Source organism: Rhinolophus hipposideros (genome assembly GCF_964194185.1).
Source record: "Rhinolophus hipposideros genome assembly, chromosome: 21".
In the NCBI taxonomy this organism is placed as follows: domain Eukaryota; kingdom Metazoa; phylum Chordata; class Mammalia; order Chiroptera; family Rhinolophidae; genus Rhinolophus; species Rhinolophus hipposideros.
The window spans coordinates 50,152,576-50,177,786 of NC_138067.1; the positions used below are offsets into that span (position 1 = coordinate 50,152,576).

General features: G+C 57.0%; 3 protein-coding genes across 11 annotated transcripts; 1 reads left to right on the top strand and 2 right to left on the bottom strand.

The window, feature by feature from the left end:
• Positions 1–1,756: 1,756 nt before the first annotated feature.
• On the top strand, positions 1,757–9,379 carry ZNF446 (zinc finger protein 446). 4 transcript variants are annotated; one of them, XM_081032270.1, is made up of 7 exons: positions 1,757–1,893; positions 3,215–3,590; positions 3,662–3,848; positions 4,109–4,203; positions 5,453–5,537; positions 5,709–5,798; positions 5,928–9,379. In XM_081032270.1, exons 2-7 carry the CDS (start codon positions 3,249–3,251, stop codon positions 6,419–6,421), a joined length of 1,293 nt encoding a protein of 430 aa, XP_080888396.1. In that variant the 5' UTR covers positions 1,757–1,893; positions 3,215–3,248; the 3' UTR covers positions 6,422–9,379. The 4 variants fall into 4 exon arrangements, with proteins under 4 accessions (XP_080888396.1, XP_080888395.1, XP_080888398.1 ...); XM_081032269.1 differs by lacking the exon at positions 1,757–1,893 and adding an exon at positions 1,903–1,945; XM_081032272.1 differs by lacking the exon at positions 1,757–1,893 and adding an exon at positions 2,216–2,258.
• An 854-nt stretch (positions 9,380–10,233) lies between these two features.
• SLC27A5 (solute carrier family 27 member 5) lies at positions 10,234–18,195 on the bottom strand. Its single transcript, XM_081032254.1, has 10 exons — positions 17,238–18,195; positions 16,681–16,890; positions 16,145–16,303; positions 14,460–14,584; positions 13,521–13,715; positions 13,347–13,437; positions 12,416–12,614; positions 12,071–12,168; positions 11,761–11,891; positions 10,234–11,677 (listed from the first exon to the last, which is right to left on the bottom strand). Exons 1-10 carry the CDS (start codon positions 17,923–17,925, stop codon positions 11,501–11,503), a joined length of 2,073 nt encoding a protein of 690 aa, XP_080888380.1. The 5' UTR covers positions 17,926–18,195; the 3' UTR covers positions 10,234–11,500.
• Positions 18,196–19,412: 1,217 nt separating this feature from the next.
• On the bottom strand, positions 19,413–25,092 carry ZBTB45 (zinc finger and BTB domain containing 45). 6 transcript variants are annotated; one of them, XM_081032264.1, is made up of 4 exons: positions 25,015–25,092; positions 23,620–23,889; positions 21,770–23,045; positions 19,413–20,256 (listed from the first exon to the last, which is right to left on the bottom strand). In XM_081032264.1, exons 3-4 carry the CDS (start codon positions 23,043–23,045, stop codon positions 20,000–20,002), a joined length of 1,533 nt encoding a protein of 510 aa, XP_080888390.1. In that variant the 5' UTR covers positions 23,620–23,889; positions 25,015–25,092; the 3' UTR covers positions 19,413–19,999. The 6 variants fall into 6 exon arrangements, with proteins under 6 accessions (XP_080888390.1, XP_080888389.1, XP_080888391.1 ...); XM_081032263.1 differs by having other exon boundaries at positions 24,852–25,070; XM_081032265.1 differs by lacking the exon at positions 25,015–25,092 and adding an exon at positions 24,454–24,868.
• Between the last annotated feature and the right edge of the window lie 119 nt (positions 25,093–25,211).

The window sequence follows — 25,211 nt, forward strand, 5'->3', positions numbered from 1 at the left end:
AAGGGCAGGTCCTCCAAGCCAGGCCTCCTGATACCGTGTGGGCCCCTGAGCCATAGTCCGCCCTTCCTGGACTCCTCCTCTGCTCTGCTCTCGACACCCTCACCTTTCCCCAGGCTGTCTTCCATGAGGCAGCCTTGAACATGTCACATCCACCTCAGTCTGCACAGCTGTGAAATGCAGACACCCTCACCCTGATGAGGACTTTTCTGCGGACCTGTAGGATTCATTCAGGAACAAAAACATCTATCGAACTGCAAGTGGGTACCCAGAATCACATGCAACCTTTTCTGCACTTGGGACACGCATGGGAGCCCAGTTTCCACCCTGAGCACTCCAGACCACTCATGCTGGGCCTGATGCCCTTTCCTGTCTCTTGACCAGCCGCCTCCTGTTTACCTTGAGCTCCTCCTGGATAAGGCCCTGGGTCTGTTCTTCCACCCTCCACCAATCCACCCCTCCCAATACCCAGGGCTGGTCAGTGGCCTCCACCCTGTTCCTGTGGGAACAGCAACCATGAGCACCTTCCTTCACCCATGTCTTGAGCACCCAACTTCCCCCTAAGTTACTTTCCACACAACCTCTGTGGCATGTTGGGCCCTGTACTGCCAGACTGGCTGCTCTTAACCCTGAACAAGCTGTGAGTCTAAGTGTCCCTGGTCTTTCTGGGTCAAGATGGTGAACTGAATACATGCTTCTCACTTGGTTCAGAAGCCCACTGAAACCAGAGTTTAAAACACAAATCCTGTGGGTTTATGAGGATGAGAATGGTGAAAGAGGAGGCAATTACAATGGTATTTTGAACCCAGGTGGGGATGCAGGAGCTGTCACTGACGCTTCAGATAATGACTTGCTACTGGGCGAAGTAGATGGACGTCCCGCCAGCCTTACGCTGCAGAACTTCAGAAGGCTTGAAAACCAGCCACCTCCTGGGAGGGGAGACCTAAAATATGATGGGTGGGAGAATACTGGAGAAAGCTGTAAGAGCTTCAGGTCTCTGTCTACATGGTGGATGGTGGGAGAGTCATTTCTGGGGAACCCACACAGTCCAGAGAAAAGACCTAAGCCCCCACAAAATAGCGCAATCCTATGACACACTCCTGGGAAGACTTGACAGGCCCTAGGCTGAGAGCTTCCAATCATGGCAAGCTGGCTTGCTCTTCATGGCAAGCTGGCAGTCAGGGATTCCTAGGTATCAGAAAGAACCATGACAAACAGTTGCAATTTATGATTGAATATACAAGTCACAGTTCAGCCACCTGATATATGGAAGCAAAACTGGCCCAGTCCCAGTCAGATGTTAATAACATTGCCTGTTGAGATAAACTAAAAGGTCACCTTACTGGTTCTGGCTACCCAATTAAGTAAAAAGTTGAGCATGTCCCATAAGCCTGGACAAAAACTTCCATCCTTCACTTTGCAGCACAATACTGATGTGTGAAGATATGTCAGACTAGGTATAAATCATGGGACAGTTTTCTCAGTAAATGGGTGCCCACTAGGGGCAGGGCCCTCAGCGGAGATCGAATGAAGGACTCCACCATCCTCCCTGGAGAAGTGGAGAAGGCCCATGGATCAGGCCGGTCTTCCCAGTTTTCTCATCAGTTTTCTCACCTCGCTTCCTCCTGGGACCACCCAGAGGTGAGTTTCTGCCGAACTATAAATAGTATATTACCCAGGGCGTCACTTCTGGCCTCCCGGGAGGGCAGGGCGACGCTCCAGCCGTTGCCTTTGAAACGTATGCAGGCGGGGACATACTTTAGCGGTTACCAAGGGGACCGATGAGTGACTAAAATGAAGCCTCAGGAAGAGCGCGGGGGGAGGAGCCTGGACGGAGTGCAAGTTCTGATTGGTCAACACGTCATGCTCGTCACCTCGCTCGCCAATAGGAACCAGGTGCGTTGTGCACATGCGCAGGATTCTAACGAACCGTCTAGCTCGGCAGTTGGTGAGTCCTAGGGCTCGGATGTAAAAGAAGAGCGGCCTTCAGTGAGGGGAGGGATTCCCCCAAATTCTGTTTCTCTGCAGATTACAAGGAAGAGAGCACCTCAGTTATGAGAGGTCTCTGAAAGTGAGCAACCGCCGACAGGCTGCGCCTGTCCTTATTTGCTGAGGCTCATGGGAAACGTAGTCCGGAGCGGGGGTGGGGGCGGTGTCTTCGGAGCATGAGCGTGATTGGCCAGGGCAACGAGCTGAGGGGCGGGGCGGGGCGCGCTGCCATTTATCGGAAGTGACCTCCCGGTCCCGGCGCTGAGGCTGAGGTGAGCGTGGTCCCCGCTGGGCTGGGAGCCATTTCCATCACAAGAACCTGCTGGCTCCAACTCCTTGCGCTCGGGAGCGCTCACCTACCTTCCGACGTACCCTGCGCGTCCCACTCCACACCTTTGCCAAGGACTTTCCTCCCACCCAGAGCACCGTTCCTCCGCCTCCGATAAGACTTCCTCTCTGTCTTCCATTTTTTGGAGACCGACTCCCGGGGTCAGGCCTAGTGGTGCCGGTCTGATAGACCCCCCCAGCTGGGCGTTTCAGTCCAGACCCTCTTCAGGGCCAGGTCACAGGTGCCGGCTCACGACTCCATGCAGCTCATGGTTTTGCTTTGCTTTTGCTTTTTATATGCACTGCGCAGATGTATTGGGTGATCACAGCTCGCTGTGGTCAGCAGGCTCGGAGTCCACAGCAGCCCCTGCCTCAAGCTAGGGTGCAGATGTGCCCCGTCTGTGTAGCCAGCCCCTCAGGGTGCCCACTTCAGTCAACATGTCTCCCTGTAGCCCAGCCTGGTCCCACAACAACCGTTGCCCCTTCCCACCCTGGATCCCCGCCTCCATGGCTTCAAGTCCCCCAGCCTCCTGGGACTACTTCCCTTCCTCCTCTGCTGGGCACTTCCCCTGGCTTCTCAGCCTGACCTTGGAAACCTGTGATGACTCCCTGTGACTACATGTAAACCATCGTCTCCCAGCAGTCCTCTGTTCTACCAAAATGTTGGCATTTTCCTGGAATCTCCATTGGACAACCTGCTTCCAAGCACTTGTCCATAAGGCTTCCTTCTGTTCTCAGTTCCCGACAACAGCCAGCTCCTGTGTCCCCTCTCTCCATAAAGCATCCCCACCAGGGTCCTTTCTGTTCTGACCTCAGCCCCCAGGCTGGGCCTGTCTGCAGGTGTCTTCCTTGCCTAGGTGGTGGCCTCTTGGCTGGCATCCTGACCCCTGCTTTTCTGCAGGTGCAGAGGCACCAAGAAGACTTCCAGCACAACAATGCTATCCTCACTGGGCCCCCCATGCCTGCCCTCCGTGGACCCTACAGCCACCCTGGAGGAGATCGATGCAGCTCGCCTGCGCTTCCGGGGGTTCTGCTACCAGGAGGCCGCAGGTCCCCGCGAGGCCCTGGCCCAGCTGCGTGAGCTGTGTCGCCAGTGGCTGCAGCCCGAGGTGCACACCAAGGAGCAGATGCTGGAGCTGCTGGTGCTGGAGCAGTTCCTGGGCACGCTGCCGCCAGAGATCCAAGCCTGGGTGCGGGGGCAGTGGCCAGGCAGCCCTGAGGAGGCTGCAGCCCTGGTCGAGGGGCTACAGCATGACCCTGGGCAGCTGCTGAGCTGGGTGAGTATGGCCAGTTTTGTTGGAGGGACAGAGCAACACTAGAGCCCCTGTGACTTGCCTCTCCCCTTCAGATCACAGCCCATGTGCTCGCGGTAGCACAGAAGACAGAGGAGTCCTTGGGGAGCCTCCACCCTTCAAGGATAGTGGAGCCCCTCAGGGCAGCCTCTGGGGAGGGACCACAGGATGCCCAGATCGAGGGGTCTGCCCAGCTCAGTTGCAGCGTCAAAGAGGAGCCTGATGCTGACGGGCAGGAGATGGGTGAGAGGGGCCCACATTAGGCTGAGCTGGTGGGAGTGTGGGCATCCTCAGCTGGGTTGGGGACCCAGGAGGGACCACAGACTGCAGAACTGGGTCCCTGGGAGGCAGGAGGAAAGGACTAGCTGGCTGCATACCATGTGACTGGCACACACAGCGACTTCCTGCCTGCTAGCAAAGGAAGGCTGGGGCTGTAGTACCAGCTCCTCATCTGCCCTGGCTCACCTGGGCAGCCCCTGACCCCCATCTGCCTCACTTCCTAGCACCCTCCAGTCCCCCAAATCAAGCCCAGTCCCGCGAGGGGCCCCTTGGACACCGGGCACCAGACTCCGACTCCTTCCACCCACCCAGGATTCAGGTGAGCAGCCCCAGGTGAAGGTACAGGCAACAGTGGGAGGACAATGTCCTTGGTGACCACTCCACTCTGCCAGTTTTCCAGGCTCCTTGGTCAGCAGCTCTTGTGCTGTTTGCTGCCCAGAGTGGAGTTGGTATCAGGGTGCCCTGCAGGGCCTAGGGGACAGAGGGACAGTCTGGTGGTCTCCAGTTGGGAAGGCTTTTAGAAATCTGGTTTAGAGTGACTGGAACTAAAGTGAGGGATGGCTTCCTCACTTGGAGAGATGTCGGTCAGGGGGTTGCAGCTCTCAGCAGTCTTGAGCTGGCACCCTCGTGTGTAGTTGGGGAGGGGACAAGATGCCCAACCTTGGCAGGAAAGCCCAAGCACCATGCAGCTGTCCGGCCTCCCCAGTACACCTGACATTGGAATGGAGAGGCTCTTCCTTGGAAATGCCAACAGCCACCTCTCCAGCTGGGTGGAAGCTCAGCTGAGGGCCCTGCTACCTGAGTGTGGGTGGCACGGATCCTGTCCTCTCCCAGCAACCTTGCTCCTAAGCCACTCCCTCTGCTCATCCCAGCCAAAGAGCAGGTTGAGATGTGTTTGGTGCCTGAGAAGTGGCACAGCAGGAAACAGGCAGGTGGCAGAGACACCCTCCACAGTCTCTTCACTTCCAGCCAGCATCACCTTGGCTGTGGGTCAGTGTGATTGCCGCCTCCCTGCCCCTAACTTGTTGTGGCTTGTCTGTCAGGACTATTTTTTCCAACCCAGCAAAGCCCCACCTAGATGATGGGAATTCTGGGAGGAGAGGAGGGAAGACCTTTCCCTGGAAAGCCTGCAAAGCTCACCCACTGGCAACAGGCAGGACCCAACCCACCACCCCCACCCTCACCCTGTCCACACACATCATCTGCGACCGGTGGGCGTGGAGGGGGGGGCCTGCATCTCCTAACACAGGTGCCCACATCAGCGAATGCTGGCGGCCCTCCCCAAGAAGTGTCTGTTAGGAGAGTGGGCTGGGGCCCCGAGGCCCCTGGCCCTTTGCTTTCCGCGCAGCACACCGCCCAAGGCAGGGGAGTGGGAACAGCCACATTTGTCCCTGCCACTCCCAAAACCCCGGAGGCCTCAGCTCAGCCTGTCCACCCAGAAAGGGGCGGGGGGCGGGGGACAGCTGAGGAGGACCAGGTTAGGTTCACGCCGTTGGCTCCTCACCCCGCTTTCCCAACACCCCACAATGCGGAGTGGAGGCCGGCAGTGATGGGCTGCGTCCCCGCAGGAGGAGTGGGGGCTACTGGATCCCTCACAGAAGGAGTTGTACTGGGACGTGATGCTGGAGAAGTACGGCACGGTGGTCTCCCTGGGTGAGGACCGGCCTCGACCCCCTGCTCCGCTGCCTACTTCCTGCTTTCCTCTGTGCGAGCCCGCCTTCTCTCTCCTTCCCGAGGGGAGCCCCCACCCTGCCCCTCTTTTGCGCTAGCCCTTCACCTGCCCGTGAGCCGGGACTGACGCCTGACTGCCCTGCACCCCAACAGGTTTACCGCCCCCCAGGCCGGATGCGCTGGCGGAGTTGGAGACCGGGGCGCCGAGGACAGGGATGGACAGCAAAGGAAGCCTCTGCCTGGGTGAGTGCTGCTCCGTGTGACGCGGGTCACCCGGTTCTCGGGCGGGTGGGAGCTTGTGCTATGCATAAACCGGGGAGAGGCGCGCCGACATTCTGGGGCCACTGGGTCGCCTGCCTCTCCTTCCCCCAGCAGGCGATAGCGAGAGCCACCACGAGGGATCCCCCAACTGCCCAGAGGCACCGCTGCCCTGGGAGGGCCCGTCTGAGACCGCAGCGTCCACCACACCTCCACGGGTGCTGAGCCCTGTGCTGAGCAAGCCCTACACGTGCGACCAGTGTGGCCGCGGCTTCGACTGGAAGTCGGTGTTCGTCATGCACCACCGGACACACGCGGGTGGACAGGGTGCACAGGCCCTGGCGCTGGCCATTGGGGACACTGAGAAACCTCCGCAGGGCCCCCGGGAGCCAAGTTTGCCTCGCCACCATCGGCGCACGACCCCGGGGCCCCAAGGCTACGTGTGCGAGGAGTGTGGGTGCAGCTTCAGCTGGAAGTCACAGCTCGTCATCCACCGCAAGAGCCATACTGGCCAGCGGCGCCACTTCTGCAGTGACTGTGGCCACGGCTTCGACTGGAAGTCCCAACTAGTCATTCACAGGAAGAGCCACAGGCCGGAGGCCCCATGAACGGCTAGAGAAGGCAGCCTTGCCTTGGGGTCCTTGGAGTCCTTGGATGCAGCCCCTGGGCCTGGGCCTCGGTCTGGGAGAGGCAGCAGAGGTCACCAGAGTAAATCAGGAGGGTCCCTTGCCGCTGGCTGTTTACCCCCAAGAGCCACCTGGGTACAGGGAAAGAAGCTGCGCCCTACCCTCTTGCCTGCCTTTTGGAGTGAGGCCTGGGTTCAAATTCACCACTGAGCCGGTGACATGATGCAGGCTGACGACTCTCCCTACCCCTGGGACCTCACTGGCTGCACGTAGATTCTCAAAACCTGCCCCTTCCCACCCCTCCTGAAGCAGTGGGGTCCTCAGTCTCCGTTTGGAAGGAGCACAAGAGCATGCATGGCCTGCTTCTATTTGCAGGCAGATGGAAAACTAATGCCCTTCCATGTGTGTTGTAGATTTTTAACAAATTCCACTTTTATAATAGCGAAGTCTCTGCATAAGAATCCCGATTCCTGGTTTTTGCTGGTTAGAAGGTCAGCAGTGCTGCTCCTCCTGCCTGGCAGCCTGAGCCACAGAGCACCTCCCCGTGAGAAGGCCCAGCGGCCCTGGCCCCTGGCCTACCTTGTTTCCCAGCTGCCCCGGCCTCCTTGTCCTTTGAGCATTCGCATCCCAAATTGAGTGGACACTAAGGGAAGTTCCTTTCCAAATACGGGTGGACAGGGGTGTTCTCCGAGCAAAAGGGCCACACACAGACGTCACTTAGTCCGCGTACACATGCAGGTCCGGCTGCATCCCCACAGGCCCCACTTTTGGCGAGTTGGTCACAAAACAGCAGAACAAAGGCTCAGCTGCCTGCTGTCCACAGAGGCCCGTCTGGATTCCTGCGCGGTCATTTGGGATTTCAGTCAATGTACTATATTATTTTCCTGGTGTTGTTCTAACAATTTGGTGGCTTGAGACAGCACAAATGTATTCTCTTATGGCTCTGAAATGAGTCTCACTGGGCTAAAATCAAGGTGTCACGGGTCAGGTTCCTGGAGGTTCTAGCGGAGGATCTGTTCCATTGCCTTTCCCAGCTTCTAGGAGAATGCTGCATTCTTTGGTTTCCTGCCCCTCCCACCATCTGCAAAGCCAGCAGTGGTGGTGAAGTCTTTGTTATGCTGCCATCTCTCGCTCTCACATTCCTGCTCCCCCCTTATAAGGACCCTTGGAGTGGCATTTAGGGCTCACCTAGTAATTCATGATAATCTCCCTATCTCAGGATCCTTAATCACATTTTGTCTGCTCCTGACCTGCACACCTGATTGATCTGCAAAATCGCTTTTCCGAGAGAGAGAACGTATTCACAGGTTCCAGTGATCAGGACCTGGATGTCTTTGGGGGCCGTTATTCAGCACCCTTCCCTGAAAATAAGGGGCATTTTTGTGGGGGATGGTTTTAGGAAACAGGTGCACTCAAGAAGTCCTCTGCAGCCTGGGACACATGCTGGAGTGGCAGGTGGGTGGTGAGGATGGCTGCTCCCATGGCTACCCAGGTAAGGGGGGGGCTACCTGGGGGAATCACTTGGGTTGGGGGTGAGCTGCAGGCTGAAGCTAGGAGGGGGAAGTCTCTGTTTGGGGTGGAGTGTTACCTGTTTCATCCACAGTCTTCTGAGGACTTGTTGACCTGTTGCTCTCACACTGGGGCCTGGGGAAGCACTGACAGGCTGGAGATGGAGCTGTGCGCGTGATCTGATGGGCAAGCAGGCGGCAAGATCACACTGGGGACATGGAGGAAGAGGATGGTGGATCCCCTCGTCCCTGATGGTCCCAGGTGTCCCTGGAGAGCTCCAGTGTCTCTGGTGGATCAAATCATCCCCAGTGGACCTTAAAGGATCCCGGTTTCCCTTGAATCTGGTGGTCCTGGGTGACCACTAGTCCCTGGTGGACCCTTGTCCCTGGTAGATTCTGGCAGCACTTTGGGCCTGTGAGGCCGCTCACTACACATCCCAGAGGACTAGACATCCACTGGCCTCGGCCTACATCTTCCACAGTGCTCTGGGGGGCGCCTCCAGACCCTGGGGAGGCCCAGCCTAAACCACAGCAGCCTCACCATCTGCTGGCCTCTACCTACAGCTCCCACAGTGCCCTGAGCAGCACTTGCAGACCCTGATGGCCCTCCTGCAATGTCACTGGAGGCACAGTCAACGTTACAGAGTACTCGCCGTCCACTGTCCTTTTCCTACAGCTCCCACAATGCTGCATGCGGTACCTACAGACTGACGGCATAGCTCTACACGTCACTGGTGGTGGAGTCTACGTGTTCTCAGAGGCTTTGCCGTCCACTGGCCACTACCTACAGTTCCCACAGTGTTGCAGGTTGTACTTCTGGCCCATGATGGAGGGCCAGTGTATAGAGCATATAAAATATATATGTAGATTAAGGTTTGCAAAACAAGTTGTTTACTAGTAGGGACAGGACTATGCCACATATGTGTGAAACTGATAAGAGTGAAGTAAAAAACATGTTTTTGTGTGAAACTGAGCATAACAAAATTGAGTGGTAAACACGTTCACCAAAACAACTTCTGGTTCTCACCTAAGAGGTAAACAAGTCCAGGAAAAGAGGATAAAAACAGAGCTCAAGAGCAATGCTATGAGCGGTATGACTGGGCGCTCCAGCTAAGACCCTCTGTGAGGCTCTGAGGAAGACATTCCAAATGACCCTGCAGGACATTCGTCTGGGCGATCCCACAGAGTCCTCTGCGAGGTGCAAGCTGCAATACTCTGGGACTCTCCAAAGTTCCTCCTTGCAAGACCAGCTCGCCTCAGACCCGTCCTGGGCCCAGTCCTCCCTCCCAGACCAGGGACCTTCTCCACCTCGATTGACTCTGGACTTGGGTTCGTTATTAAATTCTATTTTATCTGGTATAACCTGTGCTTGCCAGATCATTGGCCTCTGGAGGGACATTGGTTCCCAAATAAAGCTGTGTTATTCACTCCATCTGAACCTGTGTGCTGGGACTTTGTCCCCCGCTCCCCTCATGAGTACCACGCAGGGACGTAGGGCCCTGCCGAGGGTTTAATGTCCCCTGACTTGCAGGAAGAGACTGAAATATGGCGACTGCCCTTCCAGAGCTAGAAACTGACGTCATAAAGGCCACAACATCCACTGGCCTCTGCCTACAGTTCCCACAGTGCCTCAGGCGGCACTTCCAGCCTTTGAGATACTCCATGGAGGGTTGGGCTATTGGGGCTGCCTCTTCTTCTTTCTTTTACCCTTCTATAGATCCCACAATGCCCTGGGGAGCACTTCTGGCCCCGAAGACACTATGGACCTATTTTTCAGAAGGCTCTGCACCTGGTCCCCTGCTCCCCAGGACTTGCCTCGGGTTTTGCAAGTGCACTCTACTAGGACTGCTCCTCTCCCAGTTACTTCCTGTTCACCCTTCACGCCTCAGTCCAATGCCTGCAGGCTCCTGTTACGTCACCCATCATAGGACTTTTCCCCACATCCTCCAGAGCACATGCATGTCCGTTGGCCTAGGCCCGTCAGAGGCCCAAATAGACCAACAGATGAAGTCAGTGCTCTCCTCTCTCCACCCTGGAGTGGTTGTAAGGTTGCTGGCTCCTACCACACCCCTTGCCTTGCTCACAGGACCACTCCTTGAGGCTAGCTGAGGTCTTGGTTGGGAGACCAACGGGGGCCCTGAAGTATGGTTTTTGGAGAACACTGGGCCCTGCATGCCTCACTTGTTTATCCATACATGTCGCGTCCAGCGCAACATGGGCAGTGAGGGTGCGAGAAGGGACGGCTTTGGGTTAAGTGTTTAAGAAAGAAACATACAGAGACTTAATGCAGTTAAATCTCAGAAGGCCAGGGGTCTCACAGTTCTGAAAGACTGGAGCCCCAAACAAAGCCGACTGGAGGTTTTTATTGATAAGTATACAAGGGAGTAGCAGTGTTTTTGGCACGGTCTCTGAGACTCAATTGTCATGTTATAGAAACAACCCAAACCAATTATGCTGATCTTTAAACAGCCGAAGCAGAAAAAGTCCTTGAGGTGAGGTAAGCAACTCTTTTAAGGGACATATATAACATGTTGAAATTATTTCACAGAGCTGAGCAGAGAGAGCTTAATCTTATCACTCTCAAGACCTTTCTCCCAACCAGGTGAGAAGGGAAAGCCAGAGCCAGCAGCTGCTTTTCCTAGGCAGCGGGAAGGGAAGACAAGACCCCTCCCAAATCTTTCTAAGGCAGCTCAACAGGCATCTCCATGGGGTTCCGCCTGGCTTGAGTTGTCCCCCCCCTCCCCCCCCCCGTGGGGGATTTATTCGTCTTTGGTCACAGACCCTCCTTTGGAGACTAAATAGAGAGAAATATACAGTCCCAGAGATGCACAGTCTCATAGACTTGTCTTTCCTTAAGGAAAGACACGGTGGGGGACAGTCTGCTAGGTTGCTGTGTGACTACACATACACATACAGACATCTGTGTACACGTGAGTTTATTCTCGCTGATGCCGGGTCTAGTGTCAACCCTCTCTGTGCAGCTAGGATTCAGGATGACCCATGAAGGTCCATGGTGGAGATGACACTGCAAGCAAGGGTGGTGGTGTTAAAAACAAAAAGGCCTTACAAAGTGAGAGGAAACAAGCATTCATTTGAAATTTTTTAAAAAAAGAATAGCCATTCAGGAAGAAGTCCAATTCGCATTCCAAGTAGGACACAGAGACAAGAGGTATTTATGGGAAGGGGAGGGGAACAATTAGATTAACAGAAGGAAGGAGTCATTGTTGTTGGTGCAGATAACATAGTGATGTTAATTCTAAAGAATGTTTTTAATTTTCAGTCTGGTAGTCATCAGTCTAGTAATCATAATATCTGCTTTCTTTTTAGCTTTGAAAACAGTTTTGGGACAAAAAAAGCTTCCTTTAGTCTCAGTCCAAAGGTTCTTTTGCCCTGTTTTAACATTCACAGGTATGAGGCATAAGATGTGCAAGGCAATTCCTCTGGGATGGCAGCTCCTGTTCCATTTTAAAGTGGCTCCATTTATTATTTATTTTTTGACAGAGGCCAGCATTGGATCCTGCCCCTTCAGATGTCCTGTTGACTGGCCGAATGGTCAGAGTTTCCAGGTACCCTCACACACAGCCTTGTACGTGTCAGGCGTCAGGGGCCGGAAGGCCTGGGCTTGGTTGTCCAGCACAAACAGGGAGTCGGCAATGAGGCCCACGTTGAAGCCCTCACGCACCAACTGGGACTTCACCAGTTTGAACGTGCTCGTGATCTCCATGGTGTCCTGCAGGGGCAGTGGCTGTAACCTCACTGTGACTCCCACCGCCAAGACTTCCCACCAACCGACTACTGCCACCCTGAGCTCACCTGGATACGGATGAAATGGGGGACAGCATAGGCAGGGAGCCAAGTGCAGACGTGCTGGTACAGTCTCTGTCCATCGAAGGTCTGGCCGGGTGCCACGTGCACAGCAGCCATGCCCACCTTTCCCTCACACCCTGGGAAGCACGCCAGTCACTCTTGGCTGACCCACCTCACAGAGCCCACTGCTGATCCTCTCCCCCGACCAGTTCTGCTCACTGATTGTGCCCCAGTAGCTCCCTAACCTGTAAAATCGTTGTAACAAACCTCCACCCACAAAGCTGTTGAAGGTTAAAATGAGGTGACCCCTTCGCACCTGGCACAGACACACCATACACATTCACCTCCTGCAGGAAGTCCACCAGTGACAACACGCCCTCCACCTCCCGCGTGGACACGTTCTCACCCTTCCATCTGCGGGGTGGAGCTCGTGCGTGTGAGTACGCCCTTGGTAAAGTGGAGGCCCCGCCTCTTGCCCACCAAGCCCCGCCTCCTAGGGAATCTGATAGCCCTCGCTGCCCAACTCCACCCCCTGCACGATTGAGAACCCCGCCCCCTCTGGCATCCGGAAGTCCCGCCTCGTCACCCAGCCTCCCTCCAGGATCTGGAAGCCCCAGGAGCCCCGCCTCCCAGTCCTGCCCCGGGAAACCCCGCCCCGGACCGGAAAGTGTCCCCGAGGCGGTCGCAGAAGTAGAGGAAACCTTCCCGGTCCATGGAAAGCAGGTCCCCGGAGTTGTAGTAAACGTCGCCGTGGCGCCGTACGTCCCGCACCAATTTCCGTTCCGACAGTTCTCGGGGCCCGTGGTAGCCCACAAAAGGGTGGCGGCCTAGCACCTGAGCCAATAGGAGCCCGGGCTCCCCTGTGGACCAGAGTAGGATTTGGGACATTCACTATGGACCAGAACCTCAGGAGCCCACCAGCCCCCGGCCAGAGATTTCCGACAGCGATGGACTCCATCACCCAGGACCCTGCCAGAGAAGAGACAGAGACCCAGAGATACAGGGAAATAGAAAATGAGAGACCGGACAGAGAAGGTGGCATGGGAAGCCCACTTAAAAAACAGAAAACTGAGAACTAAATGTATCGACCAATTACTTTCCTCACCAATGCTTCTTCCATTCTGTTCCCTCCATCTACATTCCAAATTTTTCTTACAGTCTTTAGTAATTCAGTGAATGTCCCTGAGAACTAAGCTCTCCAAAAGGGATGGAAGGGGACAGAGACAAATGGTGGGAAGAAAGAGATGTGTCCAGGACCGTGCGAGGCCCCAGGAGAGAAGACCCTAGGTAGAAGGCAAGAGATTGATGTCTGGGAGGGTGGGGCTTCCACAGAAGGCGCCAGAGAACTCAAATGTACACCCAAAACCCAGGCGAGCAAGAGATTGAGGCGCGGAGCTGGGCAGAGTTCAGAAGCTGAGAGGTAGAGGGTACCAGACAGAGGTCAGACAGGCTGGGGACTAAGGGCCCAGGAGAGAACTGCCGACACCACCACTGGGCACTGACCTCAAGGCTTTGGGTAGCTTGTTCCAGCCAAGGAGGAGACAGGGTCCCCACCTTTCCCACACCCAGGGAAGGCTCCCCAACCCCCATACCTGGCCCCACAGGCACACAGAAGCCTTGTTTGTCCCTCACAGGCTCCACGGCCTCTGTGTCAAACTGTACAAGCTCAAAGGGGGACAGCATCTGAGTGGAGGGTGGGAACGTGTCAGCAGAGGTCCTGCGGGCTCAGCCTCAATCAGGACCACTGTCACACCCAACCTACTCACTCGAAGAAAGCAGCTTGTCTTGCCCACTGCCCCACAGCGCCCTGGATAGTTGACAAAGCCAATGTTGCCTTCTGTGGAGCCGTAGACCTCCAAGATCCGAATGGGGCCAAAGCGCTGCTGGAAGGTTTCCCACACATCTGCCCGGAGTCCGTTGCCCATTGCCAGGCGGACTGTATGTGTCTGGTCCTCTTGCCGCTGCAGGGACATGCCAACGAGGGTGACAAGGAGGTGACCTTGGGTGTGCCCAGGTACCATTTCCTCGGAAGGCTATCTTGGGTCCTCACTTGAGGAGTTACCTGGGAGGTGATGGAGGGACATAAACCTAGGGGAAATACCTGGGGTTCTTACTTGAGAGTAGTTACCTGGAACCTGTACCTGGAGATTATCTGCAGAGGTTGCTTGGGGGTGGAGGAGTTACCTGGGGGCTTTACCTGGAGGTAACCGGGGGAGTAACTTGAAGCTTCATCTTGGGGAGTTACTTAGGGGCCTTACTTGTGGGTAGTTACCTGGAGACTCCCTGAGGGCTTACCTTGAGGCTTTATCTGGAGGGATATCTCGGCACATTGCTTGGAAACAAGTTACCTGAGCTCCATACCTCATTGCTCTGTAAGGATAAGGCTGCTTCACATCTAATGAGTTTGCCCTGAGTCACACCCTGTTCTAAGCAATTTAGATATGTTTAATTCTCACAATACCCCTTGAGGTATTATCCTGTTTTCCAAATGAGGACTCTGAGGCAGTGCAAGGAAGTGAAGCTGATCACCAAGGGATCCAACATTAGAAACCTTGTGTGGAACTCATTATAGTGGCTCTTGCCTGGGGAGTTTTATCTGAATGACATTGCTTGAATCCTGTACCTAAATCTACCTGAGACCTTTACCTGGGATAACAGCTGGGGTTTCATACCTAAAGTATGGAGCCCTAATATTAGTCCCTCACCTGGGGAGTGTTACACAGGTACCGCAGGACCTCGCCCACATACTGGATCACAGTCACACTATGCTGCCGACAGTCATTCCAGAAGCAGGAGGCAGAGAACTTAGGGGCCAGGACACAGGTTGCTCCTGGGAGGGAAGAGAGGAAAAGGTTTCAGGTCATGCTTCCAAGCCACTGTGAGAAACTGCATTGATCCCTTCACTGTGGCCCCCTGAAGCACAGGATGGTATCAGACTATTGCTGGACTCATCTCTACATCCCTGGCCCAGCCAGGACAGCTTCTATGAGAAAAGCATAGGCGGGCCTGGGTTCACATCCTGGATGTGTGGAAAGCTCGGTGCCTGGTACAAAGTGAGTGCTGCTAAATAGGGCTGTAAATATTAATCATTCTTGATTACAAATGTTTTATGAATGTTTAGCTGAGCAGATGGATGGGTGGGTGGGTGGATGGAAAGGTGAGTGGATGGATGGATGAAGAGGTAGGTGGTAGATGAATGGGTGTTTTGGTGGATGGATAGATGGACACATCGATTAATTTTAGATGCCACAACATTCACTCCAGGAAAGCAACCCCTCCTTTTCTGATCCTCTTCTCTACAACTGGCTCTGTGGAAGGCACTCTCCCTAACTCAACTTTTATCCTCAACAAAACCCTACAAGCAAAATATCATCATCTCTGCACCCAAAGGGACAGTTGCTCATATGCTTGATGAGTAGCAAGTGTGTGTCTTCTTTGAGGCTGGATTTTTGACAGGGAGGTAAATACAGTGCCCTTTCTGTGAAAATGGGTGCCGGGTCCTTGGACAGCTTGGTTTGCAACCCCTGATGAAACACCCGATTCAGGAAAGGTCTTTAAGAGGTAGTAAAACCAGAAGGAAGGTTGACGGGGAGTTTTCCAATTACAGCTTCCCAATACATCTTAGTCTCTTGAAGGAAAGATAACAGTTATGAGCTGCCTCCAGTGTGACAAGATAGGAAGCACAATGCACCCCAGCAAGGTTCTTGCCCAGAATGACCGAATGAGTCTAACAACATCTCTAGAGGGAATTTCCAGTCTAACAGGAAACACAGGAAAGAGCAAAGGCCAAATCATGAGGAGACTAACTGTAAAGACAACTAGGTAACTGGGGACATTTGAGCATGAAGTGGGCATCAGGCAATAGGTTAATTGTTAAGGCTGGGTGAGGACATGTGAGACTTCATCCAACTATTTGCTCTACCTTTGTGTGTATTTGAAATTGTCCGCGATAAAACAAAAAATATTTTAATAAAATATGAGAGTAAAAAAGACAAGCAGGAGTGAGGAGGTGATAAAAGAAATAAGTACAGCAAAATGCTGATGGGGGCTGAAGCTGGGTGGTGGGTACATGAGGATTCATGTGGAAACATTTAGAATTTTTATGTATCAAAATTTTCGTGATAAAAATTTGAAGGGAAACAAACAGACTATACAGAGATCCCAGTGTGGGTTCCTAGTAGGGGTTCAGGGAGACAGCATGATGGCATGGACTGTCTGGGTGTCCCAGGCTCTGCCCAGGATCTCCTGGGGCTCTCTGCTGCATGTCCTTGTTAAAGGTAAGAACCCAGGGTGCTGGGTGAGGTGTGGGTTCTTGTCACCCTGACAGCCCCACCCCGACTTCCAGTCTGGCAGTCCCATGGATTGGAAGGGTCTTCAGGGAAGGGCTTACCGAGCTCCAGGCAACCGAGGACCCCAAGGACAAGCCCCATCACGTGGTACAGAGGCAAGACCGTGTAGACCACGTCATCAGCTGTGACCCCGCTCAGGGACAGCATCCTGCACATTTGTAGAACCCGCTCATGCGTGAGAATGGCTGGCTTCGGTAGCCCTAGGGGATGAAGGAATGGGAAGGGTGGGGTGGTAGGACAGCACAAGAGGGACCAGCACCCAGGAGTGGGTCTCCATGGTCAGGTCTGCAGGGCCCCCACAGCCAGCCACAGGTATGGGAATTTGTGGGTGGGTTCAAGAAACTCAAGTTGGGTTTGGGGTTCAGAGGCTGAATTCTAAAAGCTGTTTGCTGGGAAGAGGCAGGGTCCTGGCGCTGACCACTCAGATCACGCTGGGAGTCAGAGTTCAGGCCACATGTCTCAATCAAAGCACATGGTAGGTTTCAGAGGTCAAGTTAGAGGCACGGGTCAGTGCGGCTTGCGCTCAGGTCAGCATGAGAGTTCAGAGGTCAGGAATAGGGTTGCTGGGTGTCCTCACCTGTGGTCCCTGAGGTGTAGATGAACAGGGCAGGGCTTCGCGGTGTGATCCCGGCACGCAGGTCTGCCGGCACAGGGTCCGGGGGTGCATTCTGCAGGGCGGCCCCCAGAGCCCCCACGCCCGGTGTTGGGGAGGACAGACTGAGGTAGAAGCAACGGATGTTCTCTTCCCGCAGCCTGGGAAGGACCTCCTCCAGGTTTTCCCGAAGGTCTGCAGGGATGGATCAGAGGAAAAACAGAGGCAAGGCCCACCTAAGACCCAGAGATGGAGAAGAGGAGCCCACAGCCAGCCACAAAGGAAGCAGCCAGCAGAGCAAAGCTTCTGTGTTCTTCTGTAAAGAACCCCATAGTTAGTATTTTTTGGCAGAAAGGATTGAAATAGCCACGATGAATAAAAAAATGAAACTGTGGTGCCCTCAGAATTACTTTGCAGAGGCTAAGTATGACTGCCTGTGGGGGTGGGGGAAAGAAGGCGCTTCTTGCCCAGGACCCTATGAGCAGCAACCCCTCACGTCCGTGCCCGCCCCTTTCTTCCTCCATGGCCTCTGGGGTCCTCACCTGGGTCCACCACCAGCACCCGAGCCCCACAGCTCAGTACCGAGTGCACCAGGGGCGCCCCTCGGCTGTGCGGATTGATCCACGCCACCGGGCAGCCCAACTTGGCCAGCCCCAGCCACAGGCCCAGGGCGGGGACGACCTGGGAGGCCAGCACCAGGAGGGCAGCGGACTCCCTGGCACCCCGGTCCGCTGGACTGCCCAGCTCCGCCTTCAGGGCCCACGCCGCCCTGCAGGCCCTGGCGTCCAGCTCCCGGTAGGTGACCGAGCGGCCCCCCGGTCCTGTCCACACCAAGGGTGTGTGACCCGGCTGCGCCCGCGCGCGCCGCTCAAAGGCATCCACGAAGGTGTCGGGCGGCGTGCGGCTCAAGCGCGCCCTGATATCCAGGCCCGCGTGGAGGACCCCAGCGATGAAAGCCACATCTGCCGGCAGCCAGCGCAGCCCCGGTGGCGGCCTCACGGGCAGCAGAGCCAGCGTGAGGGCCGCGGCCGCCAGGCTGAGCCAGTGGGGCAGCCAAGGGCTGAGCCAGGGCCGCGCCAGCGCGGCCAGGCCCAGCAGCGCACAGCAGGCGGGGTCCCCCAGGAGCCAGCGCAGTGCCAGGGCCACAACGGCAGGCCACGTGTGCTGCCCCAAGCTGCGCAGCAACAGCAGCAGCAGCAGCAAAATGGCCAGTCTCGACCGGACGCCCATGCTCCGTCTTCAGAGGAGTTCCTCGGAATGCTGTCCTCCGCGGGCTGCCGGCCTTAACCTCCGGCCCGCTTGGGAAGCCCATCAGCCCCGCCCCCTGCTGTGGCCCAGGCGCTGTTGACAGCGTGCTCCTTGCCCCAGACTCTGCCCCCAGCCCTCTATTTGTATTTGTTCAAATACAGTTCACATTCAATATTATATTATTTTCAGGTATACAGCACAGTGGTTAGGCATTTATATAACTAAGTCATCATCCCCATAAGTCTAGTGCCCACCTGGCACCACATTACAATATTATTTATATTCCCTATGATTATTTACATCCCCGTGACTATTTTGTACCAATCCTTATTTCTTAATCCCTTTCCTTTTCACCCAGCACTCCAACCCTGCCTCCAGCCCTTCTGAACCACACCTGTTTGTTCAGCTCTGCCCATGTGGCCACCTGCTGTGGACCAGGCACTTGGAAAACAAGCCCAAGCCCACAGAATCAGCAGGAGAGCAAAGCGAGTGGGTTTCAAGCACTGCCTGCTGCTCTTCACAGCTCACCTGGAGGTTCTCCTGTGACACCCACTTAAGCTGCACTTAAGATGGCGCTTGGCCAGACTGAGCCTCTACCCAGGTATAGCAGATGCTCAGTAAATACTGAAAGGGATAAATGCAGTGCCTGAATTCAAATCTGGCCCTCCCACCCATGTGCTGCACTGACAGCCACACCCCTGGCATCCGAGGGGACTGTGCTTGGGGTTCAGGAAGCTGAACTCTGCCTGGAACGTGGGAGGTGCTGCCCCCTCACCTCTGAGAGGCAGTCACAGGGTGGAGCTCAGAGATGTGCTGCCATTGGACCAGGAGCCAACAGGTCGTGCTGGGGAACCTCCCTCCAAGCTGCACCCGTCCCGAGCTGCCCCAAATCCTAAGGGCAGGGCACCCAGGTCAGCTATCAAACCAGCACTGGAAGCGGATGGTACAGCCTTGCTCTGGGCTGGCAGTTTAAGTGACACGGGGTTGCATGACACCAGCTCACCACCACGGATCACCCTCTTCAACAGCAGCCCAAGGGTGCAGCTGCCACTCCCCACTACCCCAACCCACCCAGCACTCCAGCTTGTCCCCCAGGGCAGGCATCCAGGGGCTGAGGTCTTCTCATGGCGCTCTGGCCCCTAAGAGCCCCTGGGTCCCTCAAAAGGAAGTTCAAAGGACTTGGAGGACCTAGGGGCAAAGGTCTCGACATTTTCAACTTGGACTGCAGTAAATGTGACTGGGGGGGTGGGGGGGTGGAGTCCCACATGTGGCCTCCCTCCCTGAGACCCACCTCGTATGGAGTTAGCCTGTACCCCACCCCACAGGACCAAGGGCTCTAGGAGTCAAGCACTGATCACATGTGCATCCCACTGAGGTATGAGATGACCAAGCCCAAGGGGGGAAGCAGGGGCGTGGCCCAGGAAAGAGGGCGCTGAACCCTGATGCCCACAGCCAGTCTGTGAGAAATGCACGGTTTTGGCCCCATGAGCCACAGTCCTTTATTACAAAGCAGGTATCCCAAGGTCTGGCCCCAGTCCATGATGGGTCCATCTGAGCCCTCTTAAGTGCCAGATGAGGGAGGGGTAGCTTGGGGTGAGGTGCCCAGCCTGACACTGGGCTAGAGAAACAGGCCTACACCCCACTCCACTCATGGGAGGTAGGGTGCGAGACAGTTGGAGCCACAAATCCTGGGCCCTGCCCCAAGTCTGAGGGTCCAGTTCAGACTGGAGATGATCCAGTTCTCAGGTGGTTGGGTCTCTCTGACCAGCCCGAGCCCCAGCCCGCCACTACCTGGAGGGTCCGAGTGTAGGAGTTAGGCGGGTTGGGCCCCTGGTTGATGGTGAAGAGGGTGGGAGCAGGGGGAGGGCCTGCACTCAGGGGAAAGCCTGGTCTGGTGGTGGGAATGTGGTCACAGTGCCCATGGTGTGACCAGGCTCAGCAGGGATATTACTAGTCCTGCAGTGGGTCTGACTTAGCTCCACAGGATATACAGACCCCGTGGTGGATATGGCCAACTGCGGAGTGTGGTCAAACCCACGATGAGTGTGGGTTTGGATCAGGGCGCAGGGTGGGTGGCGAGGTGGCGCTCCAGTAGTGCGCGGTGTGAGAAGACCTTGCCGCAGGCAGGGCAGGGCGCGCGCTCTGGCCGGTGCGTGCGCATGTGCACGTTGAGCGAGCTCTTCTGCGTGAAACGCTTGGCACAGACAGCGCACTGGAAGGCACGCACTCCCGTGTGTGTGACCATATGCTTGAGCAGGTAGTCACGCAGCGAGAAAGATCGCCAGCACACGGCGCACTGGTGGGGCTTCTCCCCTGCGGGCGACATGGGGGGCCGCGCATGCAGGGTCAGCTGGGAAGGAACCCCAAATGCCTTTGCCCGGGATCCCCTCCCCGACCAACCATCAACCCGGAATCCCCCGCCCAGCAGGGACACCTCCTCCACTCTGGGACCACCCCATCACTCCCGCACCTTACTGCCCAACAAGGGCCCTCACACATGGCCGGGTGTGTCCCCTCACCTCCGCCCAGCTGTGACATCCCCCTTCAGACCCTTATCATTATACCAGTACACCACTGTCAGTGTCCCCCACCTGCAACAGGTAACCTCCCTGCAGGGAACCTCACCAGTGTGGGAGATCATTGCGCATTGGAACTGACCACTCAGGTCTCCCCCAACGGCGAGGGATCTCCCCTCACCCATTCCTGCCATGCCCATAAAGCATTTGGAACTCTGATCTCTGGCCATTCTACGCACAGTCTGGAAAGGCCCAGCACCCTTACACTGGGAGAGAGCCGGGTACACCTGTCCCCTTTCTTCTGGGAGTCCGTTGCCCAGAACCCCTGCCTGCTGGCGGCTGTAATGTCCCTCAGGTTATAGAGCAGGCCACCCCAGCTCACTCTGGAGCAGAGCAGGGGAGGCCAGCTGTGTTGGCTCCTAGAGTCAGCAGGTATTAACAAAAAGCCTTTCAGAGCAGCAAGTGGCTGCAGGGCAGTGTCTGGGAAGGGGTTCTCCCAGACGGCCTGGACCTGGCACCAAAAATCCCAAATTTTAGTACTGGCCCAGCAGTACTCCTCACTCTATTCCCACTGGCCTTCCAGCCACGTCTTTGCTTTTCTTAACAGCCAGCTAGGCCTTTGGCATTCCACACCTCAGTCCCCAGGGAGCACCCTGGCACCCTTCCTTCAACACCCCCATGACCTGCCAGCTACCACCTTGGCCCCTCACTCCACAACCCCCAGTGCTCTACTTCTCCCCCAGCGACTGAGGAGCTGCTTCCTGGACACACAGAGGTCCAAGGAGCCCTCTCTGCGGCCATGGGGAGCCCCACCTCTCTTTTCCAGCCCTGATCAGGCCGCCTCTCTGCTGGCTTCCCACGCTCTCCCAAGGCCGGCAAACCTACCCTCCCACGCATCCAGTCTCAATCACTGGACCTGCTGACATCCGACTAGACCCAGGAGGGTCCTTTCATCACTGCTCCCCAAACTGGCGATGTTCCCTCCCTCCAATCCATCTCAAGCTCTGTCATGGTGACTAAAGACTCCACTGCCAGCTTTCCAAAGGCCCTGGGCAGGTTACTTGCTCCACAACCCAGCTTTAGGATCCCTGCACCAGCCCCTCTGGCATGCTCACCCCAGTAAATTGAGATAGGGGACAGGCAGGAGTGCCTGCTGCCCACAGGCATTGTACTTGGGGCTCAAATTCCAGGTTCCCCTGGCGTCATGAAAGAGCAACAGAACTGCATCACTGGCCCCACCCAGTGCCCAATCCTGCCTCAGGTGTGAATCTCCAATGACCCAGGGGCTCCGAGACCCCAGCACGGCTCACCGGAGTGGATGAACATGTGCTTTGTGTAGTTTTTCCGCGAGCTGAACGTCTTGCGGCAGTGACTGCATTCATAGGCGGGTGGCTCGACACCCGAGGCACGTGCAGGGGTGGCAGCAGGAGCAGAGGGTGGGTCGGGAGCCTCTCCCAGAGGCGCACTGGAGGGCCCATCAGGCTGGAGCGCAGTGTAGAAGGGAGGTGGGGGTGCAGCGGCTAGCCCGGAGGGTGCTGAAGGAGGTTGAGCCGATGGCCCTGGAGCGCCCAGATGAAAGGGGAAAAGCGTGACAGGCGACCCCGGGGTCTTCACACCAGGCGGGCGGGATGCGGACAGAATGCAGTCGGGCGGGCCTGGAACCTCTGCGGGACAGCTTTCGATTACTGTACCGTCTTCCTCTTGCCACGGAGATACGTAGCTATCCGGGAACACGTCCTCTGCACCAGAAGGCCCCCGAAGGAAGTCCCTCCCGGCGCCGCCATAGTCAGAAAGGACAGCAGACGCAGGCGGCTCCTCTCGCGCGCCGTCAGCGGCGGTGGTGAGGAAGCTGGCGGCGCAGTCGGGGAAGGATGGGGGTGCCTGGCCCTCACCCCTGACGCCGCCTTCGCCTTCCTCACCGTCGGTCTCATCATCAGTCTCGTCGTCGTCGTCGTCACCACCGCCGTCTTCTGGGGCCATGGGTAGGGTGAGGTCGGCGTCAGACCCCTCCGCCTTGGCGGGCGCCGAGGGCGCAGGCAGCTGCAGGCGCGCGGGCTGGCGCTGCTTGCGGCTATGTGCGGCACCAGGATGGCTCAGGGGACGCGCGGCCAACAAGTGGCGCAAGCGGTGGCGCAGTTGCGCGGGTGCAAGTGATGCCGGAACAGGAGTGGGCAGGGGCGGGGGCACGGGGGTGGCCAGGGCGGGGGTGCGGGCGCGGGCGATGATCTGCGTGCACTCGTCTATGACGGTCTGGATGCGCAGCACCGACGCTGCCGTGAGCACCTGCAGCGCTTCTCCTTGTGCCACCACGAGCGAGCCGCTGTAAAGGAACTCGACGAGCTGGCGGACGGTTTGCGCAGGCACCACCGGCGGCACGCGGATCTCGGAGTGGCCAAGCAGCAATTTATCCTGGAAGAAGGGCGAGCCGGCGGCCAACACGCAGCGGTGTGCGCGCAGCGAAGCCTCGCGGATGCGCACGGTCACGTCACAGAAGTGCCCCCCCAGCCGCTGCCCGTTGAGGGTCTCAAGCAGAGACCGGGAGAAGTTCTGCAGGTGGATGTGGTGCACCGCCTCTGCCGCTGCCATCTACAGCAGACGAGGGGGGGGTAAGCCAGGGACCCCCGCCCCTGAGCGAGCCTTCCCAGTCCCTTAAGCCTTTGTTGCAGGACAGGGCCCCGGAGCAAACCTCAGCCCTCCGCAAGGGACTCTCGCAGTCCTCTGCCCAGCACACGGGTCAGAGCAGGACTTTCTCTACCCCAGGACGTATGCATTCCCTCCACCTACGCAGCGCCCAGCGACCGAGGGTTAGGAATATCAAAGGGCTACTTGCTCCCAGTCTTACTTACTACCCAGGGGAGGGTCCAGGGATCACTTCACCTACTTAGGCCGTCACCCACCCTTCTACCAACTCCAAAATCCACAAAGGCCATCCCCACAGGCCCCTCTCAGGGGGCAGCCCTGTAGAAAAGAGACCAGCACCCAGAACTGGCTGACTCCCCAACACATGGCTGCGATTGCCTCTACTCCTGGTCTTTTGTTCTGCCTGTCACACCCTCCAACAGTAGAACGTCCAAGGCCCTATGCGGACGCGGGTCTGCTGCCTGAAACCGGTCATGTTAACCAGCGTGCCCGGAGATCTTCGCAGGGTGGGGTGACATACCTGCCTCTTGGACTAAGCGATCAGAAGTCTGCGTAGTCACAAAGGGTTGCGAGGCTAGCCTGGCAGGTGCTCCGCAGTGGCCAGGGAGGTGGCTCCCACAGCCTGCTGCTTCTTGGAATACGGATGGGCCAGCGGGGGCCTAGGGCGTATGGAGGGGGGTCACAGAGAAGGGGCTTCTACGGACTGGGCAGGGGTGTATGATTGGGTTGGTGCCGTGGAGCAGCCACAGCCTCAGATCAGCACGTCTGAGCAATCCGGAGACTTGTCCGACTGTGACAAGAAAGAGGAGGGGTTACCCCCCGCCCTGGGGACTCTGAGTCTGAGAAGTTCTGCTACTTTGCGTCAAGCACGTACCGCGCTCCCGCAGCCCATTTCCCCTCTATCCAACAGGGGTGGGATACCTGCTTTATCCCACATCCTGGCCATACACACCTCCAGTGTAGAGGGAGGAGAGTCAGGAGATAAGACAAACCCTGGGACCCGCCCACACGTCACCAGGCCTCCCAGGCAGGGTCATAGAGTCCCAGGGGGAGACCTCTCTTAACCCTCAGCGTCTCATGGGGTCTCAGAATCACCGCCTCCGGCTCTTTATGCCCAAACCGCCTTTGCTGTGAGCAGACCCCTACGTTTCTGGTATGCCCCACATCTGACGGCTCCGACGACTTCGCACACCTCCACTGCCCGGGGAACGCGGGGCTAGACTGACGGCAGCAACCGCCTCGCCTTCTCTTACCTCCGGGTCTCTAACCCACGCGACAGCCAGAGGGAGCCTGTTAACACCTAACACATCTAGACCCTCTGCTCACAGCCCTCCGTGGGAAGAATTGGCGATACCTCAAACGAGCCGAGTCTTTGCACGTGCCGCTGCCTCTGCCACAACACCCTTAGAGTCTTTATTCACCCAGCATCTAAAGGACTTCAAATCAGTGCCCGGGCGAAGAGGCAGAAACCAGTGCATCAGCCCGCAGGGCCTGTGCGCTTCCTTTTCCGATCCACTACTGCCCTACTCTCCGACTCCTCGGTGCAGATGCAGCAGGGCCTTCCTGGCGCCTCAGAACAAAGGCCCACCTTCCCGGGCACGCGACGCATTCTCGCCGCCACGCCTTTGCCCACGCCATACACTTCGCTCACAGCACCCTCTCCCTCACTCTGCGCCACTGCGCGCGTCCTACCCTGAGCCCAGAGCCCCTCTCTGATCCGTGCTGGCTGCACCCGCTGCAGCCCCGACCAACCTAGATTTCCAGCGTCCGCGACCTTGCCGGCGCCGTGCCCCCATACTGCAGCGCCCCCTCACGTCCGCAGCGTGCGCTCCACCCCTAGCGCCGGCACCCCTCCCAGGCACGCCCCAGCCTCCCTGCCGGTCTCGCGGCAGGGGGGATGCCCGTTCGATCCCACCTCCGGCTCCTCCTCAGGCACCAGGCTGCGGTGGCCGCCTCCAGCTTACCACCGCCAAGGCCGCACTTCCGGGCCTCCACAATAGCGGAACTGAAGTCCGCAGCTGCTGCGGCACTGGGAAGCACTAGGTGGAAGCACGTTCCCGGTGTTTCTATGGAGATCAGCCAACGCCGTCAGGCAGCACTTCCGGCTCTCGT

Excerpts from the sequence above, each read along its gene's own strand:
- ZNF446 (XM_081032270.1), top strand. The coding sequence starts at position 3,249 with ATGCTATCCTCACTGGGCCCCCCATGCCTGCCCTCCGTGGACCCTACA. Across the intron at positions 5,538-5,708 it reads CGGCACGGTGGTCTCCCTGG|GTTTACCGCCCCCCAGGCCG; the intron begins GTGAGGACCGGC and ends GCACCCCAACAG. Across the intron at positions 5,799-5,927 it reads CAAAGGAAGCCTCTGCCTGG|CAGGCGATAGCGAGAGCCAC; the intron begins GTGAGTGCTGCT and ends TCCTTCCCCCAG.
- SLC27A5 (XM_081032254.1), bottom strand. The coding sequence starts at position 17,925 with ATGGGCGTCCGGTCGAGACTGGCCATTTTGCTGCTGCTGCTGCTGTTG. Across the intron at positions 16,891-17,237 it reads GGTGCTGGTGGTGGACCCAG|ACCTTCGGGAAAACCTGGAG; the intron begins GTGAGGACCCCA and ends CCATCCCTGCAG. Across the intron at positions 13,438-13,520 it reads AGACAAGCTGCTTTCTTCGA|ATGCTGTCCCCCTTTGAGCT; the intron begins GTGAGTAGGTTG and ends CCCTCCACTCAG.
- ZBTB45 (XM_081032267.1), bottom strand. The coding sequence starts at position 23,045 with ATGGCAGCGGCAGAGGCGGTGCACCACATCCACCTGCAGAACTTCTCC. Across the intron at positions 20,257-21,769 it reads GCACATGTTCATCCACTCCG|GGGAGAAGCCCCACCAGTGC; the intron begins GTGAGCCGTGCT and ends TGTCGCCCGCAG.